This window comes from Cajanus cajan, chromosome 6 (genome assembly GCF_000230855.2).
Source record: "Cajanus cajan strain Asha chromosome 6, NIPB_CcT2T_4, whole genome shotgun sequence".
NCBI lineage: Eukaryota > Viridiplantae > Streptophyta > Magnoliopsida > Fabales > Fabaceae > Cajanus > Cajanus cajan.
Window position 1 is genome coordinate 51,832,424 of NC_138522.1, and position 20,637 is coordinate 51,853,060.

The window sequence follows — 20,637 nt, forward strand, 5'->3', positions numbered from 1 at the left end:
TTTCATTATTGTACAATTATCTCACTTCTGATGAGAAAATATTTTTTTCATTATTGTACAATTATCTCACTTCTGGGAGAAAAAATTGCTTGAAATTTCTTGATTTGACAATGTCTTCTTGATCATTGCAAAATCGTTATATATGTATATATATATAACATTCATGGAGAATTATACAATTTTACAACACATATCATTCACGGAGAATCATTCAATTTCAAAACCTAGCTCTGATACCACATGTAAGTTTTATAAATTTTCTAGTACATCATTATTTTATAGAAAATTAAAGGATCTTTGAAATTCATGATGCTCACATAATAATAAGAAAGTGTGTACCTTTCTCCATAGTAGAAAACTCCTTTGATCCTTAGAGTGTTTTGATCTTTCTCCATAGTAGAAAACTCCTTTGATCCTTAGAGTGCTTTGATCTTCTTCGAGAAGAGAACCAAGATTTCACTCCCTTTGACTTTTCTTTTCTACTCTCTCTATCTTTCGTGATGGCTAGGGTTTGAGAGAATACTTTCTGTCAGGGGTGTGGACTTTGTCTCACATTAGTGGATATTTATAATCCCTAAAGATTGTTATTTCCATCAAATAACAATTATTCTCATAAATGCTCCATTAAACCCATTTATGATTTAGTCTTTAATTATTTAATTATTTATTAGTCCCTTTATATATTACATATTTTCCACATGAGACATAATTATCTTACAGAATCTTCAACTAATAAGCATGTTTGATGGTTTGGGTTATTCTACTAAAATTGAACATGGTATGATGAAGATCTCTAATAGTGCCTTGATAGTTAGTTGCTAGGTGAACTAAAAGAAATAGTTTGTACATTTTTTATGGTTATACTATTATTGCTCATGCATATGTAACAACTCAAATTCTACATGATAAAACAAAAATTATGGCATTTAAGGCTTGGGCATGTCAATGAAAAATGTTTAGTGGAACTAGAAAAACAAAATATGTTGAATGGTGATGAATTGGGTAAATTAGATTTTTGTAATCATTGCATATTAGGAAAATCTTATAAGATTAAATTTGAGGCTGGGATACATGTTTATAGTAAACCTTTTAAATATATTTACTCAGATCTTTGAGTTTTTGGGTTTACATTTTACATTCTTGTTGAGTATTCTCATTTCTATGATTTTTAATTTGTTCTTGCATAGAAGTATATATGTTTTTGTTTGTTTTCTTTATCGTTTCATAACTAACAATTAATTGTTACAACAACAAAAAAAAAATCACCAATTTGATTAGATTGGTTAGTATAACCCCATGTGTCGGCTCATTAGCCACTCTTTCCACATGTCTAAATTTAAAGCTGAAGAAATATATTACATAATAAATATAAATAATTCTTTTTCTCAATAATAATGGTGATAGAGGGTTTCACTTTGTCTACAATGGCGATGAAGCTTATAGCTTCCCCACACAAACCTTCAGGATAAAGGCAACCTAGTGAGACGTAGGCACCACCACTAACACTTGTTATTTCATTATGTGCAAACTTTTTGAGAAAAAAATAATAATTACACAAGAGAGATGACAAATTTATGTGTTATGAATTTAGTTCATATGGTACATGAAAATTACAATCATTAGTTACTAAAGGCACACTTGACTGCCATATGTTCCACGAGTTACACTACCTATGGCAGGATGCTATAATGGTCAGACTATTAAGAAAGATCATTGATTACAATATAGTAAAAGAAAAGAGATAAAAAACTTAGAAACTCATCGATGGTTTTAACACCATATGGATGTTGACAGTGGCTATTGCATAGTCAAGGTAAATTTATCATAGGGTAAGGAAAAAATATTTTGGGAGACTTACGGATAATTTTTTTTACCACTAATTAGCAACAATTGAATGGAATCTAGAATCCGTTTCTCCCCGTGGTAAAATGGAAAGAATCATCGTATATATATCATTTAATAGATTAAATTGATGTATTATGTTGAGAGTTTTTTACTTGCAATAGATACTGCATGAAGACCCATTAAAATTGATAACAATATTATTCGGATGGAGAAAATATATTGTGCATGTATTGGTGTGGAAAATGACCTTACTCAACTTGTTGTCAAAAAAAAAATATGAATTCGGCACCATTACCACCACTACCTTTCAAGCCAAAATTAATGGAGTCAGATATGTTTGGAGACAGGCTAATAATTGTTAGGAGGAAAAGATAGCACTTTTAATGTAAATGATATGGAGAAGGAAAAAAAGGCAAGAATAAATTTGATGTTATTTTTGTTTTTGGATTTATGGAATGAGATAATGGGCCACAAAATCAAGGTCAAAATTTCACCATTCCCCTTTTGGATATCAACCCTTGTTATTTTGTGTTTAGTGTTCTCTGGTCATCAAATTTAGGTGGTATATCGATGTCTATGTAATCATTTCCAAAATTTATCTTAGCACACTAGGTCAAGTTATTACACATTGTAGGATTATTCTTGGGGATTTTAATGATATCTTTCTCCCTTGATAACAAAAAAAGATGTCATTTTTCTTACATTATAGTTGAAGTTTTTTTCCCAAGTATTGGATCATTGAGGATTGACAAATATTCATATGGTAAGACGAGAGGACTATTCTCTTAGCATAGAACTTGTAAGGAGTAGAGAACTATTGCTTAGAAGTTTAATTAAATTTTTTCTTTTCTCTTTGAATTTGACTTTCTCATACACTTTTATTGAAATATTATGTTGCTTTCATTCAAAGCATAATCCATTTTCATTAAAATGGGAAGTACACCTTAAGAGAAAGGACCTTAGCCTTTTTTCTTTAAGACAACAAGAATTCTACATAATGATTATCAAGAGGTGGTGATCCATGCTTGTCAAGAGAATCAAGGCATCCCTCTAAGTGATCTTTAAAGAGTTAAGGAAAATATATTTTTTATTTTATCAAGAAGTCTTCGAAAATACTTTATGTATGAAGAGGAAGTTTGAACTACAACTTAAAAAGGTAAAAAAATCATTGAAGAGGGAGGATATTTTTTTTCCCCTAATTCATGTAGAACAATGCTTTGTCATCAACACATGATAATTCTTTTTTTTTTTTTAATGCAACAATCCAAGTAATTTTTACACATAGGGATTAGGGAACCGTGACAAGACAAGTGTGAATAATGGAAGTGCAATGCCATTAATGTTGACACAAACGCCATGTTGAATATTTATAGCATTTGCATAAGGAACCTGTGTCAAGTAGGGTATAACAATCTCATTAAAAGTAATCAAAACATGGATTATAGTTTTTGTGATTCTTTTGGGAATTTGACAAGCCTAAACACAGAGTTCTGGACTATATTTTATGTCATAAAGCTTGTTTGGACTAAGGATAACGTATCAATAACTTCTTTGTTAGATTTCCTTTCAGGTATTTATTTTTTGGGAGGTGTCATGTACAAATAGACCAACTTAATTCATGTTATTAGAAAAGATTATAACAAGAATGACTCAAACCAACACATGTTCAAAGAAATTAATTCATGCAAAAATTACTTAGCAAAGAAAAGTGTTTATGTTGAGCAAATATGTTCACAAGTCATTTTGGGTTGGGTTTCATAGAACTCACTATTCTCGATCAAAATTTGAGTTGGGTTGAATTTGTAATTTTATTTTATCAAATCCATATTAAACCAACACAATCAATATTAATTTTTTTTGTCCATGAAAATAATCCCATAGAATTCTAAAGTAAATAATCAAGGACAAATTGTTGTTTACAAGACGTGACTTGTACTAGTTAAACATCATTTTAACACCAACAAAATTGATCCTAAGAGTTGAGTGCAAAAAAATTAAAAATTATTTTAACAAAAGAATGACTCCCAAACAAATATTGAAAACTCATACACTTTTAATTATAAATGTATAAATGAAAAAAAATAATGAATCAATATTACTCTAATTGTCATGTTCAAGCTAGAAAATTAAAACAAATATATCAACAATAATATTAAAGTAAGATTCTTTAGGTTAAAACTTTTCATTATATGAAATAGACTTAAGTGGATGAACTGAAATATCAATTATGTCTATGCTTTGCAAAAATCTGATGAAACATATCCCACAAAAATAAAGATGCTAACATTATTTATATAATATTATATAAAGATTGACTATTGAAAGGATTTAGTCTAAATGACAAATATAATAATGACTCAAGTTACCAATTTTTTTTATAATATTATTGAATAGGTTAAATTGAGTCAATTTTCAACATTAAAATCCAATATCAAACTCAAATAATAACGGGTTTGATTGAATTGTGTTTTATTTTACCTTAATTCTATAAATAAATAAAAAAATAAAAAAACCCGAAACCAAACTGTTTAAACGACGTGGATAAGTTTGGATATGCAAGTACCCGTACTCTCCACATATTGTATTTCTCCGAGGGTCTGTCTCTGATGTTTATAGTGAATATAGTAGTTTCACCGAAAAACCTGGAAAAGTACATGCATTACTTGTTATAAATCTAGACAACTTTCGCATAAAGTCCATTACACAGATCAGATTAGTACGTTTCGGCATGTAAGGTCATGTATTAGTTCGCATTACTAAAAATTTTGTGGTAAATTTGTTCAAACTAATTGGAATCTGCTTTAGCGCTGTACATTCAGCCCGGTCAAAAAAGAAAATGTACATTGTTCGGTTACTCAAAACGTTTTATATTTATTGACCGCAAAAGAAAAAGTTTTACATATGCACTTGTAAAAGAAATTACAAGATATACTGTTTTTCATTCTAAATATATTAAATCGACAAACAGATTGAAGAAAAAAAAATTGTACAACGGGCATTATTGCAATACAATACAATACAATTTGATTTTACTATGTTTTTCCAGTGATAAGCACATGAACATATTATCAAGCCACTGGCTTTCTTTGCTCCCAATTTAGATACATGCATAAATGTCCCAGAACGCCACCACTGGATACAAATCATCAGTCACAGGAAGATAAATGGACAATATGCAATGCACATAGTTCTTATCCTCGTTATAAGTATCGATACGTACAAGTATAAAATTTGACAAACTTGGTCCTAAGCTAAACTCTGCCGCGATGAATATAGATTTGGAGAAAGAAATATTAATGAAATACAAAAGGCTTATCACCAGTAAGAAAGGCGTCATTTGTCTCCTCGTTTTCATTTCTCTGTCATTAGAATGACTATGCCACAAAAAATAAGAAAACCATAAGAAAAAATATTAATACAAAGAAAATCTTGATCATCAGCCACCTATTAGAAGATATGCTGTTCAGATACTTCAACAAAGCCCCTTGCGCCCCCTCCACATTTGCCAATGTATCATCCATGTTTTCATCAATCCTGCAAATTAAGTACCTCTATCAACCCCACCAATGTTTCAATTGGCCGATATATATAAAAGAAGCAAAAGTCAATTCACCTTATCAGCAACCAAATACGTGAATGCAATTGTTCGCACCAAATTATAATAGTTTCAAATTATTGCAGCAATATTGTCAAATAAGCGGGCTCATGGAGGGGCACACTTGACTCCTACACCCCTACTTTATTTAATGGCTAACAAAGCCTGACCCATGAGTACCCAATTTGCCCCACCCTGCATGGGGCGGGCATGGGGAGTTTAAAACCTGCTCTCCTATGGGATAGAGCAGGTGTGGGCTAAGGGTTAATCTGCCCTATAGCCCTTGTCGACATAACCATTATGCTTATCTCATCTACTAATAAAGTCAGTTATATTAAGAGTTTATTTGGATAAATTTTTCCAGAAACTTCTCTAGAAACACTTATAGGGGAGAAAAAAAAATAGGAAGAAAAAATGAAATTAGCTAATCTAGAAGATAAAATTAGTTTGTGCATAAATTAAGAAATTTTTTTGGAGAAATTCATATGAGAAAACTTCTATAGACTAGTTTATACATAGGCCAATTTTAGCTTGTAAAAAAATTTATTTCATTTTTTCTTCCGATTTTTTTTCTCCTATAAGTAATTTTGGAGAAGTTTACTCAAACACACCTTAACTCGTCTTTTCTAGTTTAACACTAATAGTAAACAGTAAACACCTTATTTTATGAGAGAACAGATTAATTTTAAGATTACGATTTTAACTATTGTATAAATTTAATTCAAAATACTCATGAGGGATGAGACGGTATAGTGTGTGGGTTCTACTGATATTTTTCTAATGGAGTTTAATTTTAAATCCCCAAGGGTGCAGTTGGGTCAGGTTGGGCAAAACCCACTCAGCACAACCAAATGCCCATTGACATGCCAAACTAATAACAATAGACTGATGATATCCAACAAAAATAAGCATTACAAAGATTTAAAGGGGGGAAAACTGATGCCATATTGATACATAATATCTAATTGTCATAAATCCATAATTACAAAATAATAAGTTAGCAATATATAATAATCATAATTAAGGAAGCAAATACCAAATTCAAGAGTTAGGCAAAATTTTCAAAATTGAAAATATTCATCATTCTCACTTTTGTCAACAAGTTAATACATTTTACAGGTAAATTCACAAGTTAACCAGTTGTCTCGGTACCCGTTTACTCAATCAATTCCTCTCATTGTGACACACATTCTGATGTAAATTTTATGGATGAAATTAATTAGGACACAGATTATGTTTAGCAGTTCAGAAATAATTTTATCAAAAATTAATTCTACCCAACTTCAAGACAAATCCCCCCTCCCCCAAGGTTAGACAACATGGATAGCAGGACTTTCCCCATTTCTACTTTTCTAATCATCCTTTTTTCTTTAATAGAAAACATGTAAACTAAGAATTTAATAAAACAGCTGCTTCAAAATCAGAAGAATGCAATCAAGGCAAATCCAAGCATAATAAAGAAAAACAAAGTTTTCACCAACTCTAGCACTTTCACCAGAAATTAACATCAAATCAACCAAATCCTCATTAAAGGTTCAATAAGGAAGCACACTAATTAGTTAATAATATCCTATTCCTACATATATCTGAAGTCCAAGATATTACAAAAAAAAGTTATGCTTTGCTACAATTAATACAAGCTACTTAAAAGTCAAAACCCATATATATGTGTCAATATAACTGGAATAGACTCATTTGATAATAACAGAATTCTGCAAAAATCAAGTAGGTTGGTATCTTATAGTAACATAAATAATCATATATCACATTTAAATAAAGCAATAAAGGACAATCATGATGTATGTATACAGGGCACAAGTGAGAAATATAAAAACCTGATGGCAATCTCTCCTTGTTGGGAAACAAGTGTTGCTAGTTGATTAAAGATGCTGCTGAGCTCATGAATAGTGGATTCAACATTCTGAAGAGCTTCAGCTCTGCTTTGCATGTAACTGTCTTGCAATGGAACTACCTCCTGTTGCTGCTGCTGCTGTTGTAGCAATGGTTGACTCTCCCCATCCACCTGCTTCCTGTGGATTTGAAAGGCCATAAAGAAAATTAAGTGAAAGCATAGTTTCAGATACAATCCCTGGCAACCTTAATGTTGGAGCACAACAAATTTATAACTATTATTTAGAAAAAGATCCAAATCATGCCTTGTAACTAGAGTTACCATTTCTGAGTTAGGACCCAGGCTCAACAATTCTTGTGGACCCAGACCTCACATTCCAACTTCCAATTGAAAAGGTGCCATTTTTATTAATAGGGGAGGGTGGAAAACAACAGTAGTATTTTTGTAAATTCTGCTAAAATTTGAGATTTTAAATCTCCCTAACCATAAATACATTTCATTCTCCTTCACTTCTGTTCCTTTTATGTCTTCCCCAAACATGCTGTGTCATTTCTCCCTTTTCTCTTAACACCAACCATCCTTTTGAAAAATTTGGTGAAACTTCCAATCCATTCCCTTTCTCGTTTTAGCTACTTTTGGGATAACTTTCAAGAGTTAGAGATGGTACTTTAAAGAGAAAGGGAACACTTCCCACTCCTTGGAATTTGCTTATCTAGGTCATTTGAGGTATACTAACAAGTAACAGCCTGAAATTTTAAGGAAATTAATTTTTAGCACCTTTTCATTTTCAGGAGATGTATTGTATTGCTTTACATTTAACTTGGGAATTTTGTCCTTAAATAATTTTCTAACCTTGGTGTAAAAATATGTGAAATACTATGTTAGGATCCATTTGCAACATATGGGACTTGAGTTCCATTGTAAGAATCGGTTTCTGGTGAGGGGTTTATCAGGCCTTGGGCCCTCCAACTACAACAATTATCTTTTGTGGTGTGGTCCTCCCAACATTCTCATCAATGAGTATTAGAGCCTTCCACCATGTCAACTACAAATGAGTGGCATGATGACACCGACATTGCAGTGTTCACCTAAGACTAGTCAAAACCAGCTCAGATGGGAACCAGGCCAGTAAAACGTGGTGGGATGTTTGCATCCAATTGCAAGGTATGGGATTCTAGTGTGGCTGTGCGGGGTTTATATAGCCTTAGACTCTCCAACTATAACAAGTAGCTTTTGTGGTGTGTTTCTCTCAAGGTTCTTATCATACTATCCAGTTGGATTCTCTGTAATCTTTTGGAAGTGATAAGTGGTTCTTCAATGTAATGAGTGGATAATAATTATGATGACATTTTTTTTTGTGATTATTTTTAATTTTTATTTGTTTGTCATATCATATTTGTTTAATATATTATGAATGGGAAAACAAGTCTTTTATAGTATACATAATCACTAAAAAATTCCAGTATCATGGATGTTTAAATAATGACAATACCGTACTTATATATTATGAGAAAAGTTTAAAAAATGTTAAATAACATTCAATTATGAGAATGTTGAATTTCAAAAGTATGAGATAAAGAATTTTATTATTTAAAAGGGATCTGGTATGAATCAGAAATAATTTTACAACAAATACTTTTTGAGGAACCCTGTTAGAATCCTATAGCCATTATTAGTACGGGTAATGGTCTAGATGCAACTAATTATATACTTTAGAAGGACAGGATTAACAACTAATGAGATAATATGATGCAAATCATGCAATGTGATTCAACTTGAAAAAGAAAAAGGCTACTCATTAGACAGAAACACCCTTGGGGGCAACCAGGCAAGGCCACACTCACAAGGAGAAGACTACTAGAAATGTAAAGCCGCCTCATTTCAATTCTCCCATGTGTTGACCATAGTATTAGAACTATCGACTTTTTTATCTGTTTAACAAATTTTTATTTTTGCATTTATTTTTAATCTGGCATTTTGTGAAATAAATATCACTATCTTCTCAATTTTAAAATAAAATTTCCTTTCTTCTTACCAGTGTTGTAAAAATAAAATAACCACTGTAGCAGCACTATAGTGCTATGGCATTGAAGAAATCCTCCAATCTGCTACCGCAACTTCATTGCAGTGCAGCTTCCACAAGAAAGACGGCTATCATGAACATGATGGGTGTTGTGGTTTTAACAGGGATGTAGGACTACACATGATTTTTCCCCCAGTCCCATTGTCCCACTCTCCCCACTCTTTTTAATGTTTTAATCATAATTTTGTCTTGAACAATTGAAGTTTTGAGTTAATGCCGTGCCAATTTTTATGCAGCTATTTTTATTTGTATATACGTATAATTGATTTATTTCAACCACTATGCAACTTCTGTTATTTGCCTGCAAGGCTATCAGCTATCAATAAAACTATTTCACTCATGCATAGATTTTATTGATTCCATTTAAATTCATTATTCTAGCACTTTATATCTGAGTAATGCCACATGCTTAACTAGTTACAACAACCTATAACAGTACAGGTAACATAAGGGAAAAATTAGCATAACTTACTTAGGAAACAACTGAGATGATGATGAGCCGGTAGCCCATGGTGGAGCAGGGGCATTAGAAGTACTAGCAGCTGACCTAGTAGCCAACGGCCGTTGCCGGACAAAAGGATTTGCAGTATCCTTGGAAGCAGAGGACGAAAACAGTTGCCTTCTATTTTCATGCACTTTCAAGTTCTTCACAATCAATTAGCATGACATCAGTGTAAGCAATTAGAAAACACAGAGAAACACACCAACACAATAAAGCGCCCACCTCAGTTCGCATGGTGAGAACATCTTTAAACTCTTTGGTGGTGCTCATCAACCGCGTCTTCAGGTCATCAACAACCGTGGTTGAATGGCTAGTGGTGTCGGTGGAAGCGTTCCCGCTCTCATTCCGAGAGTTGCAGAGTAACTGAAGATCCACAACCGCGGAGTTCAGTGCGGTAATGTCTTGCTTAATAACCGCCGTAAGCTCTTGGATTTCCATGGTAGGGTCGTCAAAAACCGAAGTCCTCTTAGCCACTGCGAGATCAAAACGAATTCAAAGTTCAATATCGTATGATTCTAAAAATCAATTCAAATAGGTTTGTAATTCGCTTACACTTGGCGAGCTTGGCGAGTTTCTGAGACGTTTGGTGAATCCCGAAGCCGACCTTGGAAGCTCTTTTATTGAACTCTGATTGATTTGCGATAGCGGATCGCTGTTCCTCGAATCTGGATGAGCTACTGCTTTGTCCATTTGGTGCTGGTACTGTCTTCTTCAGCCTCTCCGCAATGCTCTGGAATTCGTGCGTTCGATCTCGAAATGATGACTGCGCCGATTTGGTGTGCATTTTTCCGGTATGTTAGACGGTGATGCGAGATCCGTGAAGCCGGCGCCGGAAACCGGTGTTTTTTTCCGGCGAGGGATGGTGAATGACAGGGAACGGGAAACCCTAGATCTAATTGAAATTAATTGGAATTGGATCGCATTTAGGGGAGTGGATAAACCACTAGGAGGAGGTATGCTATAACCTATAAGGAGTTTTGGAAATGAAAATGGTGCATTGCAGCAACAGCTTCACCTTGTTGCTCTATTCGGATACTTTACCTTGACGTCGGTCACGGGATATGATTTTCTGGGTGGATCCTCTTTTTGTTTCTGTAGAAATGAAATAGGAAGAAATACAATGGAATATACAAATTAAATTGAAATTTACAATTTTTTTTAATCAGCATGTATGTTGAGTTATAATAATTATTTTAAAAAATAACTTGATTATTTTTTATTCAATCAATATTTATTACAAATAAATAATTTAATATTTTTATAATTACATTATTAATATAAAATATTCATTGTGGTTAGTACTACACTGTGGTTGACTAATTTTGTATCTCTATAATTTCTTTAGCAATCAATTTATATTTGGTGTCCTAAATTTATTTCATTTGACTTTTTACTGTTATCACATTTTCTAGTCATGATGAGTATTTTACTCTCTTTGTGAATTTGATTGAAGTTAGTTTTTTCTTTCCTTTATCATCATTGTCTTTTTTTTTTGTTTTTTTTTTTTATAATTTCATTTGTGTATTTATAGACAATATATAATGACTAAAGTCTCTTTTTAATTAAGTATTCACAAAAGTCGAGATCTAAAATATGAATTTAGTAATTAGTATTATATTTGTGTGATTTTTAAGACTATCAAAATGGATTATAACTCGTGAGTCAAACTATCAAGAACCTCTTAAAAAATTACAAATTTCGATATTAATGAAAAATTGAACCTAATCTACCAAGAACCTGACTCACCTGAGTTGAAGTTGTGGTGAGTCAGGTTAGCTCACAAGTCTAGTAAAAAAAAACACCTCAAACCCCAACCATCCCACTCATGTGTCACTAAAAAAAAATCAAAAACTCACGTAGTCCACTTATGTGTTTCAATATTCACTCATTCTTTTGATTAAAATGAGCTTTTGCATAGATCAATTAGTAACTTAAAAACTTTTTAAACAATTTTGGGTCTTTTGGTTGCACATTAAAATAGAAAGGAAAAAAATTTATAACTAGTTGGGCATTTTTTTTATTTTCTTAAAATTAAGTGAGTAAGTCTGTTTAATTCACCAATTCATAATAAGTCAATCCAGACTCATTTTATTATAAGCTCATTAAAAGATGAGTTAAGTTAAATTAGTTCACCTATTAACTAATTTGTAATGGGTCATATTAGACTAAATAACTCAATTTTCATAATCCTCAAAATTATTCCTTTTATTTTCGGACTTTGAACTATTTCCATAACACCTCATAATCACTCTTCACTCTTTGGTTGACTTTGATTATATCAAGCAAACTATCTTGCAAGGGATACTTTATTATCAAGTGCGAAGTAGAGACCGTTATATCTAAATATTTGGGCTTGTACCATTGCATGTGATTTTATAAAAGGAAAATACATTGACCACCAAGTGTTTTATCTAAATGGTCTTAGTTGGCTTTTAAAAATCCAATATTGTCCAAAGTTCAACAAATCCCCAAACTTCAATGTGATAACCTACAAAACCAACTAACATGTCTTTGAAAACCTTTTGAAGGCTCACTAAGTACATTGTTACCTTCATTGAGTTTTGCAAAATTTGGTTGCACACCCCAACCTCTATAGTTCTCTACTATTGTATTAAATCTCCCCATTTTGTAGTCATGACTTTACTATTATTATCATTAGTTGTTAAAGAAATGAGTTATCTTTTACCAAAACTCCTCAAAAAAGACATCAAAATATTATAATGTTTATTCTCAAAAAAAAAATAGTCTTAAGCCATTAATTTAGAGATTTAATCAATTTATTGTGAGTAAAATCTCAACGATAATTGTAAGAAATATATAATTACCTTCATAATTGCATTTAACTACAATTCATTTTTAAGATGAACTTGGACATTCAAGTTTGTTATAATGCCAAAACTTGAATTAGAAGAGTCAATCTAAGATTTATTTAAATATAATGTTAATTACATTTTATGTTTTAAAATTAACTTTATCAAGATCAATTCAAAATCTACTTTCTACGTTCCTCAACTTTTCACCAATTATTTTTTACATTTTATGTAGTTATATATTTATTAAATAATACTACTTTGATTCGTTGTATAAAAACCATTAAGTGTTTTTTTTTTCATCCTAAGTCACTTAAGATATATTAATTGTTAATTTTCTTTAGTATTCTTTATTTATAGTGAAATTTATTAATGAAATACATGTTCAAATGCAAGTAGATGTTTGTATTGTCTATTAATATTACAAGTCATATTCCTTGATAGAAAAAAAAAGTCTTTTGAATTATATGTAATGTCATTAAATATAAATACTATGTAAATGATTTTTATTAATAATAATTACAATAATAAAATCAAGATTTGAATCCAAAATCTTATATATATTATTCCAATCTTTCATCATTATACCGATTAGTAATCCACTACTTAAATCCATTAATTCAAAGGACATTTTTTTAAATAGAATTTAAAATTTTAACACTATTAATTAAAATATTAAAATACGTACATTATTGCTTTTATATGTCCCAACATGGATATGCATTAAATATTACAGAAGACCTCCACTGTAGTATAATAATCGTGCACACGGTTCTTAACCTTGTTACATGTATATCAATACGTACATTATTTGACAAACCTGGTCTTAAGTTAAACTCTGCAGGAATGAATATATATATTTGAAGAAATAAATATTGAAGAAATACAGAAGGCCGACACTCGCGTCTTTGTTTTCATTTCTTTGTCACCCCAATGACTATGCCACAAAAAATAAGAAAACTGTAAGGAAAAATATTAGTACAAAGAAAATTTTGATCATCAACCACCGATTAGAAGATATGCTGTTGAGATACTTCAACAAAGCCCCTTGTGCCCCCTCTACATTTGCCAATGTATCATCCATGTTTTCATCAATCCTGCAAATTATGTACCTCTATCAAACCCACTATGTCCCAATTGGCTAATATGAAGACAAAAATCAAGCAAAAGTCAATTCACCATAACAGTAATCGAAGTATACGCATTCAATTACTCACGCCAAATTGTCAAACAAGCAACCTTCATTAAACTCGTGACAAACTCCACTAGTAAACTAGCACTTTAGCTATAACTAGTAGCATATATTGATATCCATAACAAAAGATTACTATAATGATTTAAAAATAACAATAAAACCATATTGACAAATAACGTCTAACCTATTGTTCATAAATTCATCATTGCAAGGTAGAAATAAAATATATAATTTCATAATCATATATAAGTAAGCAAATCCTAACATCAAGAGTGAACAAGTTGAGCAAGATCTTCAAAAATAATATTTTAAGAGAAAGAAAATCATTCTCACCATTTTACCAGGTTCACACCATGATCGAGTATATAACCATTTTGCAAATAAGTTAGCACATGTTTTACAGATAAATTCACAATTTTGACAACATGGTTGCATAACTTTCTCCCCTTCTACTTTTTTGTTAATCATTCTTTTGTTAAATAGGAATCACATATATTAAGAAATTGATAAAAGAAAGTATTCAAAACTTGAATAAATCCCAGCATTGACCAGCACATGCAAATTTAAACCAAGTTTTCACTGCCTCTAGTGCTTCCACCAGCTTATATCATCAAACCAATCCTCATTTAAGATTATATAAGGAAAAACACTAATTAGTCTACATTGTCCTACTCCTATATATACAAAGTCCAAGATATCCCAAAATATACTCAAGAAATAAACTACCAAATAAGAAACCCAAAACAATTATTTAAAAAAGTCATAAACAAGGAGGGAAAAGGAAAAAATCTGTAAATTATCGGAGCTAAATTCTTTATGCAAACAAGCAACCTAATACACATTCGCTTTACTCTCCAAAGTTTGCTTAGTACTTTATCGGAGTTAAATTCTTATGCAAGTTATTTCTCTGCTTAGTAAGCAGCAAAACTAGCAATTCAAACAGTAAGGCACAGCATCACAACCTTGTAGTCAACACACAGTAAACTGAAGCAAAATTTTGTTACACATCATACAAGCTCATTGTAGTCAGAGCCAAAACTCATTTCAGTCCAATGAAACCAGCATAGGCTCACTTTATAATAGAATTATGGGCAAAGCGATAGGGTTTGACTTTGATCTAATGGTAACATACATTGAGTATCATATTGTAATACATAAATAATGAACAGTAAGGATATATATATATATATATATATATATATATATATATATATATATATATATCACACAAGTGAGGCAAATAAAAACCTGATGGCCACTTCTCCTTGTTGGGAAACAAGTGTTGCTAACTGATTAAAAATGTTGCTAAGCTCGTGAATAGTGGACTCAACATTCTGAAGAGCTTCAGTTCTGCTTTGCATGTAACTATCTTGCAACGGAACTGCCTCCTGCTGTTGCTGCTGTTGTTGTTGTTGCAACAATGGTTGACTCTCCCCATCCACTTGCTTCCTATAGATTTAAAAGCCATGAAAAAAGTTTAAAACAAAATCTGGAAGAAGCCAGAATTCCAGATAGAATTTGACCCAACCTGGAAAAACCTTTAAATATTAGAGCATAACAAAAGTTTTTCTATTATTAAAAGGAAAGTGGATCCACAAATCATGCCTTATAACTAAGCTCTCAATTTGGACCATGATGCACTGTTTGCAGTGTAGCCTGACATTTCAACTCTCATCCCTCTGTTGGGCCAAGCCAGCCCAACAAAGGAAAATGGCCTGAGTTGGCCAGCCTGCTTTTCTACATGTATTTTGGGCTTGACCCACCAAATTCTCCTGGCCAAAAGTTTCATTAGTCCAAGAGTTTCATTGGGAAAGGCTAGGCCAACAAAACAAGGTCTGAAAGGTCAGGCTGTTTAACAGGTCTAATGGTAACCAAACAAGCAATTGAAGTCCACAAGTTAAATTAAGTGAATAAATTAATCAACTCAGTAAAGCAGAGGTTGTGAACTTATGCTTGTTTGATGCAATCTTGCAAACACAACAGAGGGATAGTCGGATAGAAATTAGAAACAAAGTTAATAAGTTGAAATTAATATTGGCACAATGGTTATTACAAAAATGCTGCAAAATTGAGTTGCACTTCAATAACAATTCCAGGAAAACAAATAAAAGCAAGGTATGTGACCACACTTTTACAATACACTAATAAACCAATCAGTCTTAGAATCACCAGTTCCTTTGAACAAAAATTATGCACATAATAGTCTAAATTTTAACCAAGCAAACTAACACATATTAATGTGATGAAAAATGAGTAAATAGTCATTTTGGTTCCTGAGATTGGTGACTGGTGAGAGTTATTACGTTAGTCTATGAAACTAAGAAAATGTCAAATAAGTCCTCAAATTTAACTATTCATCATTTTAATCCCTGAATATATACCACTATTATTACTTTAATCACAAGTTTTTTATTAATTTTGAACTAATGAGTGTTAATTTGCACTTTCAGAAACTTATTTGACATTTTCTTAGTTTCAGAAATTAATTTGACAGCATCTTTCGAATTCAAAGACCAAAATGATCATTTACTCGATGAAAAAACATCAATCACATCATCTAGCAAGTTACACCTGAATTACAAAAAAAAAAAAAAAAAAAAAAAGCAAGAAAACAACTAAACATGCTTAACTAAAATCCTACAATCTACAAAAGAACATATAAAATTAGAAATAAAATCACTCGACTTACTTAGGAAACACCTGAGACGAAGATGGCGACCCATTAGCCCACGGAAGCGCAGGGGCATTAGAAGTACTAGCAGCCGCCCTTGCAGCCAACGGCCGTTGCCGAATGAAAGGATTCGCAGAATCCTTAGTAGCAGAAGACGAAAACAACTGTCTTCTATTCTCATGCACTTTCATGTTCTTCACAAAAACAACAACACAACATCGATCAATCAATAAAGCCATGGAACAAGCACAAAACAAGCTCACAAACGCAACAAAGTACCTCAGTTCTCATGGTGAGAACATCCTTGAACTCTTTGGTGGTGCTCATCAACCGCGTCTTCAAATCATCGACCACCGTGCTCGAATGGCTAGTGGTGTCCGTAGAAACGTTTCCGCTCTCGTTTCTAGAGTTGCATAGCAACTGAAGATCCACAACCGCAGAGTTCAGAGCGGTGATATCCTGCTTTATAACACCCGTGAGCTCTTGGATTTCCATGGTAGGGTCATCGAAAACCGAAGTCCTCTTCGCCACTGCGAATCGAAACGAATAGAAATGTGACAAATGTCCGTTCATATATACATTTAATCGATTAGAATAGGTTCGTTATTCGCTTACACTTGGCGAGCTTCGCGAGCTTCTGCGACGTTTGGTGAATCCCGAAGCCGATTTTGGAGGCTCTTCGGTTGAACTCGGATTGGTTTGCGATGGCGGATCGCTGTTCCTCCGATCGGGAAGAACTGCTGGTGGGCCCATTGGGCCCTGATCCGGACTTCTTCAACCGCTCGGTGATGCTGTGGAACTCCGGTGTGCGATCCCGGAACGACGAGTGCGCCGATTTCACGTGCATTTTTCCGTTGCGGAAATTCGCGGGAAGCGAGATCTGTGAAAGGAATAAGAAAGAATTAAGAACCCTAGGTTGAAGTTTGATTGGATTTGGATTTGGATTTGAATTTGAATTTGGATTTGGATTGCATTTGCGGTGGTAATGAATGTAATGAAATCGTTAGGGGAATAAACGGATACGAAGGAGGAGGTGTGTGTCTGAACGAATTTGTTTCGTTTCTTTCTGCCTCCGAAGTTCTAACATCGTGTAATTTAGGTTGGGGTCTTTTCTTTTCTAGCATCTCAATTATCTTGGAGTTATAACTGTCCTTGTATTATAATTATAATTTATAATATAAGATTAAAATAAATGAATAAACCATTAATTAATACAATAAAATAGATGTTCTTTTTTCTTCCTTTTTTTAACAAAGGAGAGCGAAAAAAATAAATTAAAATGACTTTGTGTAATCCAACTTCCTATTATTAGCCCACCTCAATAGTTAAAACTTAAAATAAATTAATAATCATTAATTCAATAAATATTCTCTATAATAATTCAATGATCGGGTAAAAAAAGACTGTGATTGTTAAAAACATGAAAATTTAAATTCAATCTTTATTGTGATTACCTTTATAATTTTTTTAATTTTTATAAAAAATACATATAACTTTTTATATTAAGTTAAATTGTCCATAAAATTAATAGAAATTATGTTATATTTGAAAATTGGGAATTTTTCGATGTTAGTATTAAAATATATTAACCTATGACTAAATAGATGAATATTTAATACTTTAAGACTATTTTTATGATGTCATTAAAAATGACTATTTATAAAAAAAATTTAGTTTAAGGATTTAAGAGAGAATATTTTGTTACGGTTTATTCTCAAATAAATTATGACACGTGTTGACAAAAAAAATCCCGCCGATAGATAATATGCATGTTATTACATTTATCAACTCAATAAAATAAAATTACTGTTGATGTATCGAGTGAAAAAACTAATAATTATGAGAGCACCGAAAACAGAAACAAATCTCTAAAGACAAAAATTGTCCAACTCTGTTGCTACACTTAAATTTGCTATCTTCCGGAAATAATTATCCCGAATCTGCAAAATAAAGATTATAATCATCATAATTTTGAAAGATTTAAATATTTGACATTGAAATCTTTTGTCTGAACTGAACTTTATAATACACACGGCACACGTAATTTATAATTTATAATTCTTGAAAATTTAAAGATGAATCTTGGAATTCTTTTGGACACGTAATTGTGTGATTTGTCTCTTCTTCGTGATAATAAAAGTATATTTAAATTTGTATTGGTTCAGATTATATTGTAATATTTATATACATAGTCATGTCAAGTGAATTAATATAAGCTAATAATTTTTTTACTTTTAATTAGTGTTTTTCTTTCAAGAAATATATATAATTGAATTATATAAAGATGACAATCTTAATGTTTTTGTAATTAATTATAATATTTATACATATTATAAATGGAATGTTGTGTAATTTTGTATTGCACAATACATCTATGCGTAAAATATCCACTTCTATTGATTTGGGGAAAAGTAACATTATAACTTTTTTTTGTTTTGGTCTTTGGTTGGTAACGGAATTGTTCATGTAAACTTTGTAAAAGTCAATTGTCTTCTACTAGCTTATGTGGCTTATGTTCTAACGCAAAGGTTGTTCACACCATAAGAAACACATTTTTTAACATAAATTTGTGTTATTTTCCATGATTTTAATGGTGAAAATTTTTAAACAATCAAATTTTTTTTAGGAAGCCAAACTTAAAATATTTTGTACATTTGATTTGTTTACATGACATATTAAAATAATTGTTTATTTTATGTGGGTTAATTTGATGCACGGCGTATCATAAGTTATAATAAGTTGAGTAAAAAAAGTTTAAATTCAATTTAAGTTTCTAAAATGAAGTCCAAGTTCAATGAGAACCTAAACTTTTACATACTTTTGTTGTTGGATTGAATTGAAAAAAGTCTCAAATTTCAACTTATGTTTGAAGTTTAAAGCCTTAACCCTACATTTTACGAGTAGATTTAGGATAGGCTATACACAAATTTGGTACGAGTCACATAAGGTATAACATGTCAAGCCAAAAATCATAAATTAAACATAAAGGTTCAAAATGAACCTCAAGTATGTGGAGGTTCAATTGTTATGAGTTGTTACATATTGGCTTAGTTTAGGTTATGACTACATAAGTGAAATATGTATTGATTTAATTCATGTTAAAAATTTAAAGTATAAACAATTACTACACATATCATCAATATATATTTACTTTTTTGTTCCTTCAATTAAGAACTTCATAATTAAACATGTTTGATTTGAAACACTTGAGATATGTAACTTCTAAAAGTTATATTTTATATAAATCATGTGAATGGACATAAAGCATAATGAAAAAAGTCATATTGATTTTTAGGACATGTAACCAATTCAAAATTTTTTCAAATGTTACCCTAATAGTGGACAATAGTGAATTAGGATTAAAGAATAATAAATAAATAAATATATATATATATATATAGGAGGGTTCAAACGATACCGGTGTAACTTTTACTAAGTGTTACATTGCTCAATAATTTTATATTAAATGTGAATTTTAAAAATTCAACCGTTAGATTGAAAGTTTATATCTCTTAGATCATATATGTTAAATTTTGTTAAAATTGAACAACAACTTGAAGGTAATCAAAATGTTCATATTTTAGTGTATTTTGAAATGAATATATTACGTCAATTTTTTTTTTTTATAAAAATGAAGTATCAAATCATCTTGAATTAATATAAAAATTTGTATATATGATCTAAGAGTAAAGAGTTTTCAATCTAACGGTTGAATTTACAAAATTCACAATTAATATAAAATTATTGAGCAGTGTAACACTTAGTTAGAATTATACCAGTATCGTTTGAACCCTTCTCATATATATATATATGTATTGCTTTTAAAATAAAATTCAAACTTAATATACACATATATTTTTTTCATGCTAAACCATACAAAGTCATCATAGAATTAAGCTAAAATATCCAATTTTAAATAAAGTTCAAAATAAAAAATCTAAACCTTACATTTCTTTGGACATATTTAAAGCCCACTCCCATATTTTATTTTGATCAACTAATGATTTTGTCATTTTTAATGAACAATGATCAAGAGGTGGAAAAAAAAAAAGAGTGAAAGAAAGTATTGAATGTGACAAAACAA

At 31.2% G+C, this 20,637-nt stretch overlaps 2 protein-coding genes across 2 annotated transcripts; both read right to left on the reverse strand.

Annotated features, from left to right (window-relative positions):
- Positions 1-4,843: 4,843 nt before the first annotated feature.
- LOC109808215 (syntaxin-32) lies at positions 4,844-10,975 on the reverse strand. The gene is made up of 5 exons (XM_020371113.3): positions 10,430-10,975; positions 10,100-10,350; positions 9,848-10,020; positions 7,276-7,470; positions 4,844-5,379 (listed from the first exon to the last, which is right to left on the reverse strand). The coding sequence occupies exons 1-5, from the start codon at positions 10,659-10,661 to the stop codon at positions 5,220-5,222; spliced, it is 1,011 nt and encodes a 336-aa protein (XP_020226702.1). The 5' UTR covers positions 10,662-10,975; the 3' UTR covers positions 4,844-5,219.
- A 2,379-nt stretch (positions 10,976-13,354) lies between these two features.
- LOC109807000 (syntaxin-32) lies at positions 13,355-17,677 on the reverse strand. Its single transcript, XM_020369527.3, has 5 exons — positions 17,169-17,677; positions 16,833-17,083; positions 16,572-16,747; positions 15,131-15,331; positions 13,355-13,784 (listed from the first exon to the last, which is right to left on the reverse strand). Exons 1-5 carry the CDS (start codon positions 17,398-17,400, stop codon positions 13,625-13,627), a joined length of 1,020 nt encoding a protein of 339 aa, XP_020225116.1. The 5' UTR covers positions 17,401-17,677; the 3' UTR covers positions 13,355-13,624.
- Positions 17,678-20,637: the final 2,960 nt, after the last annotated feature.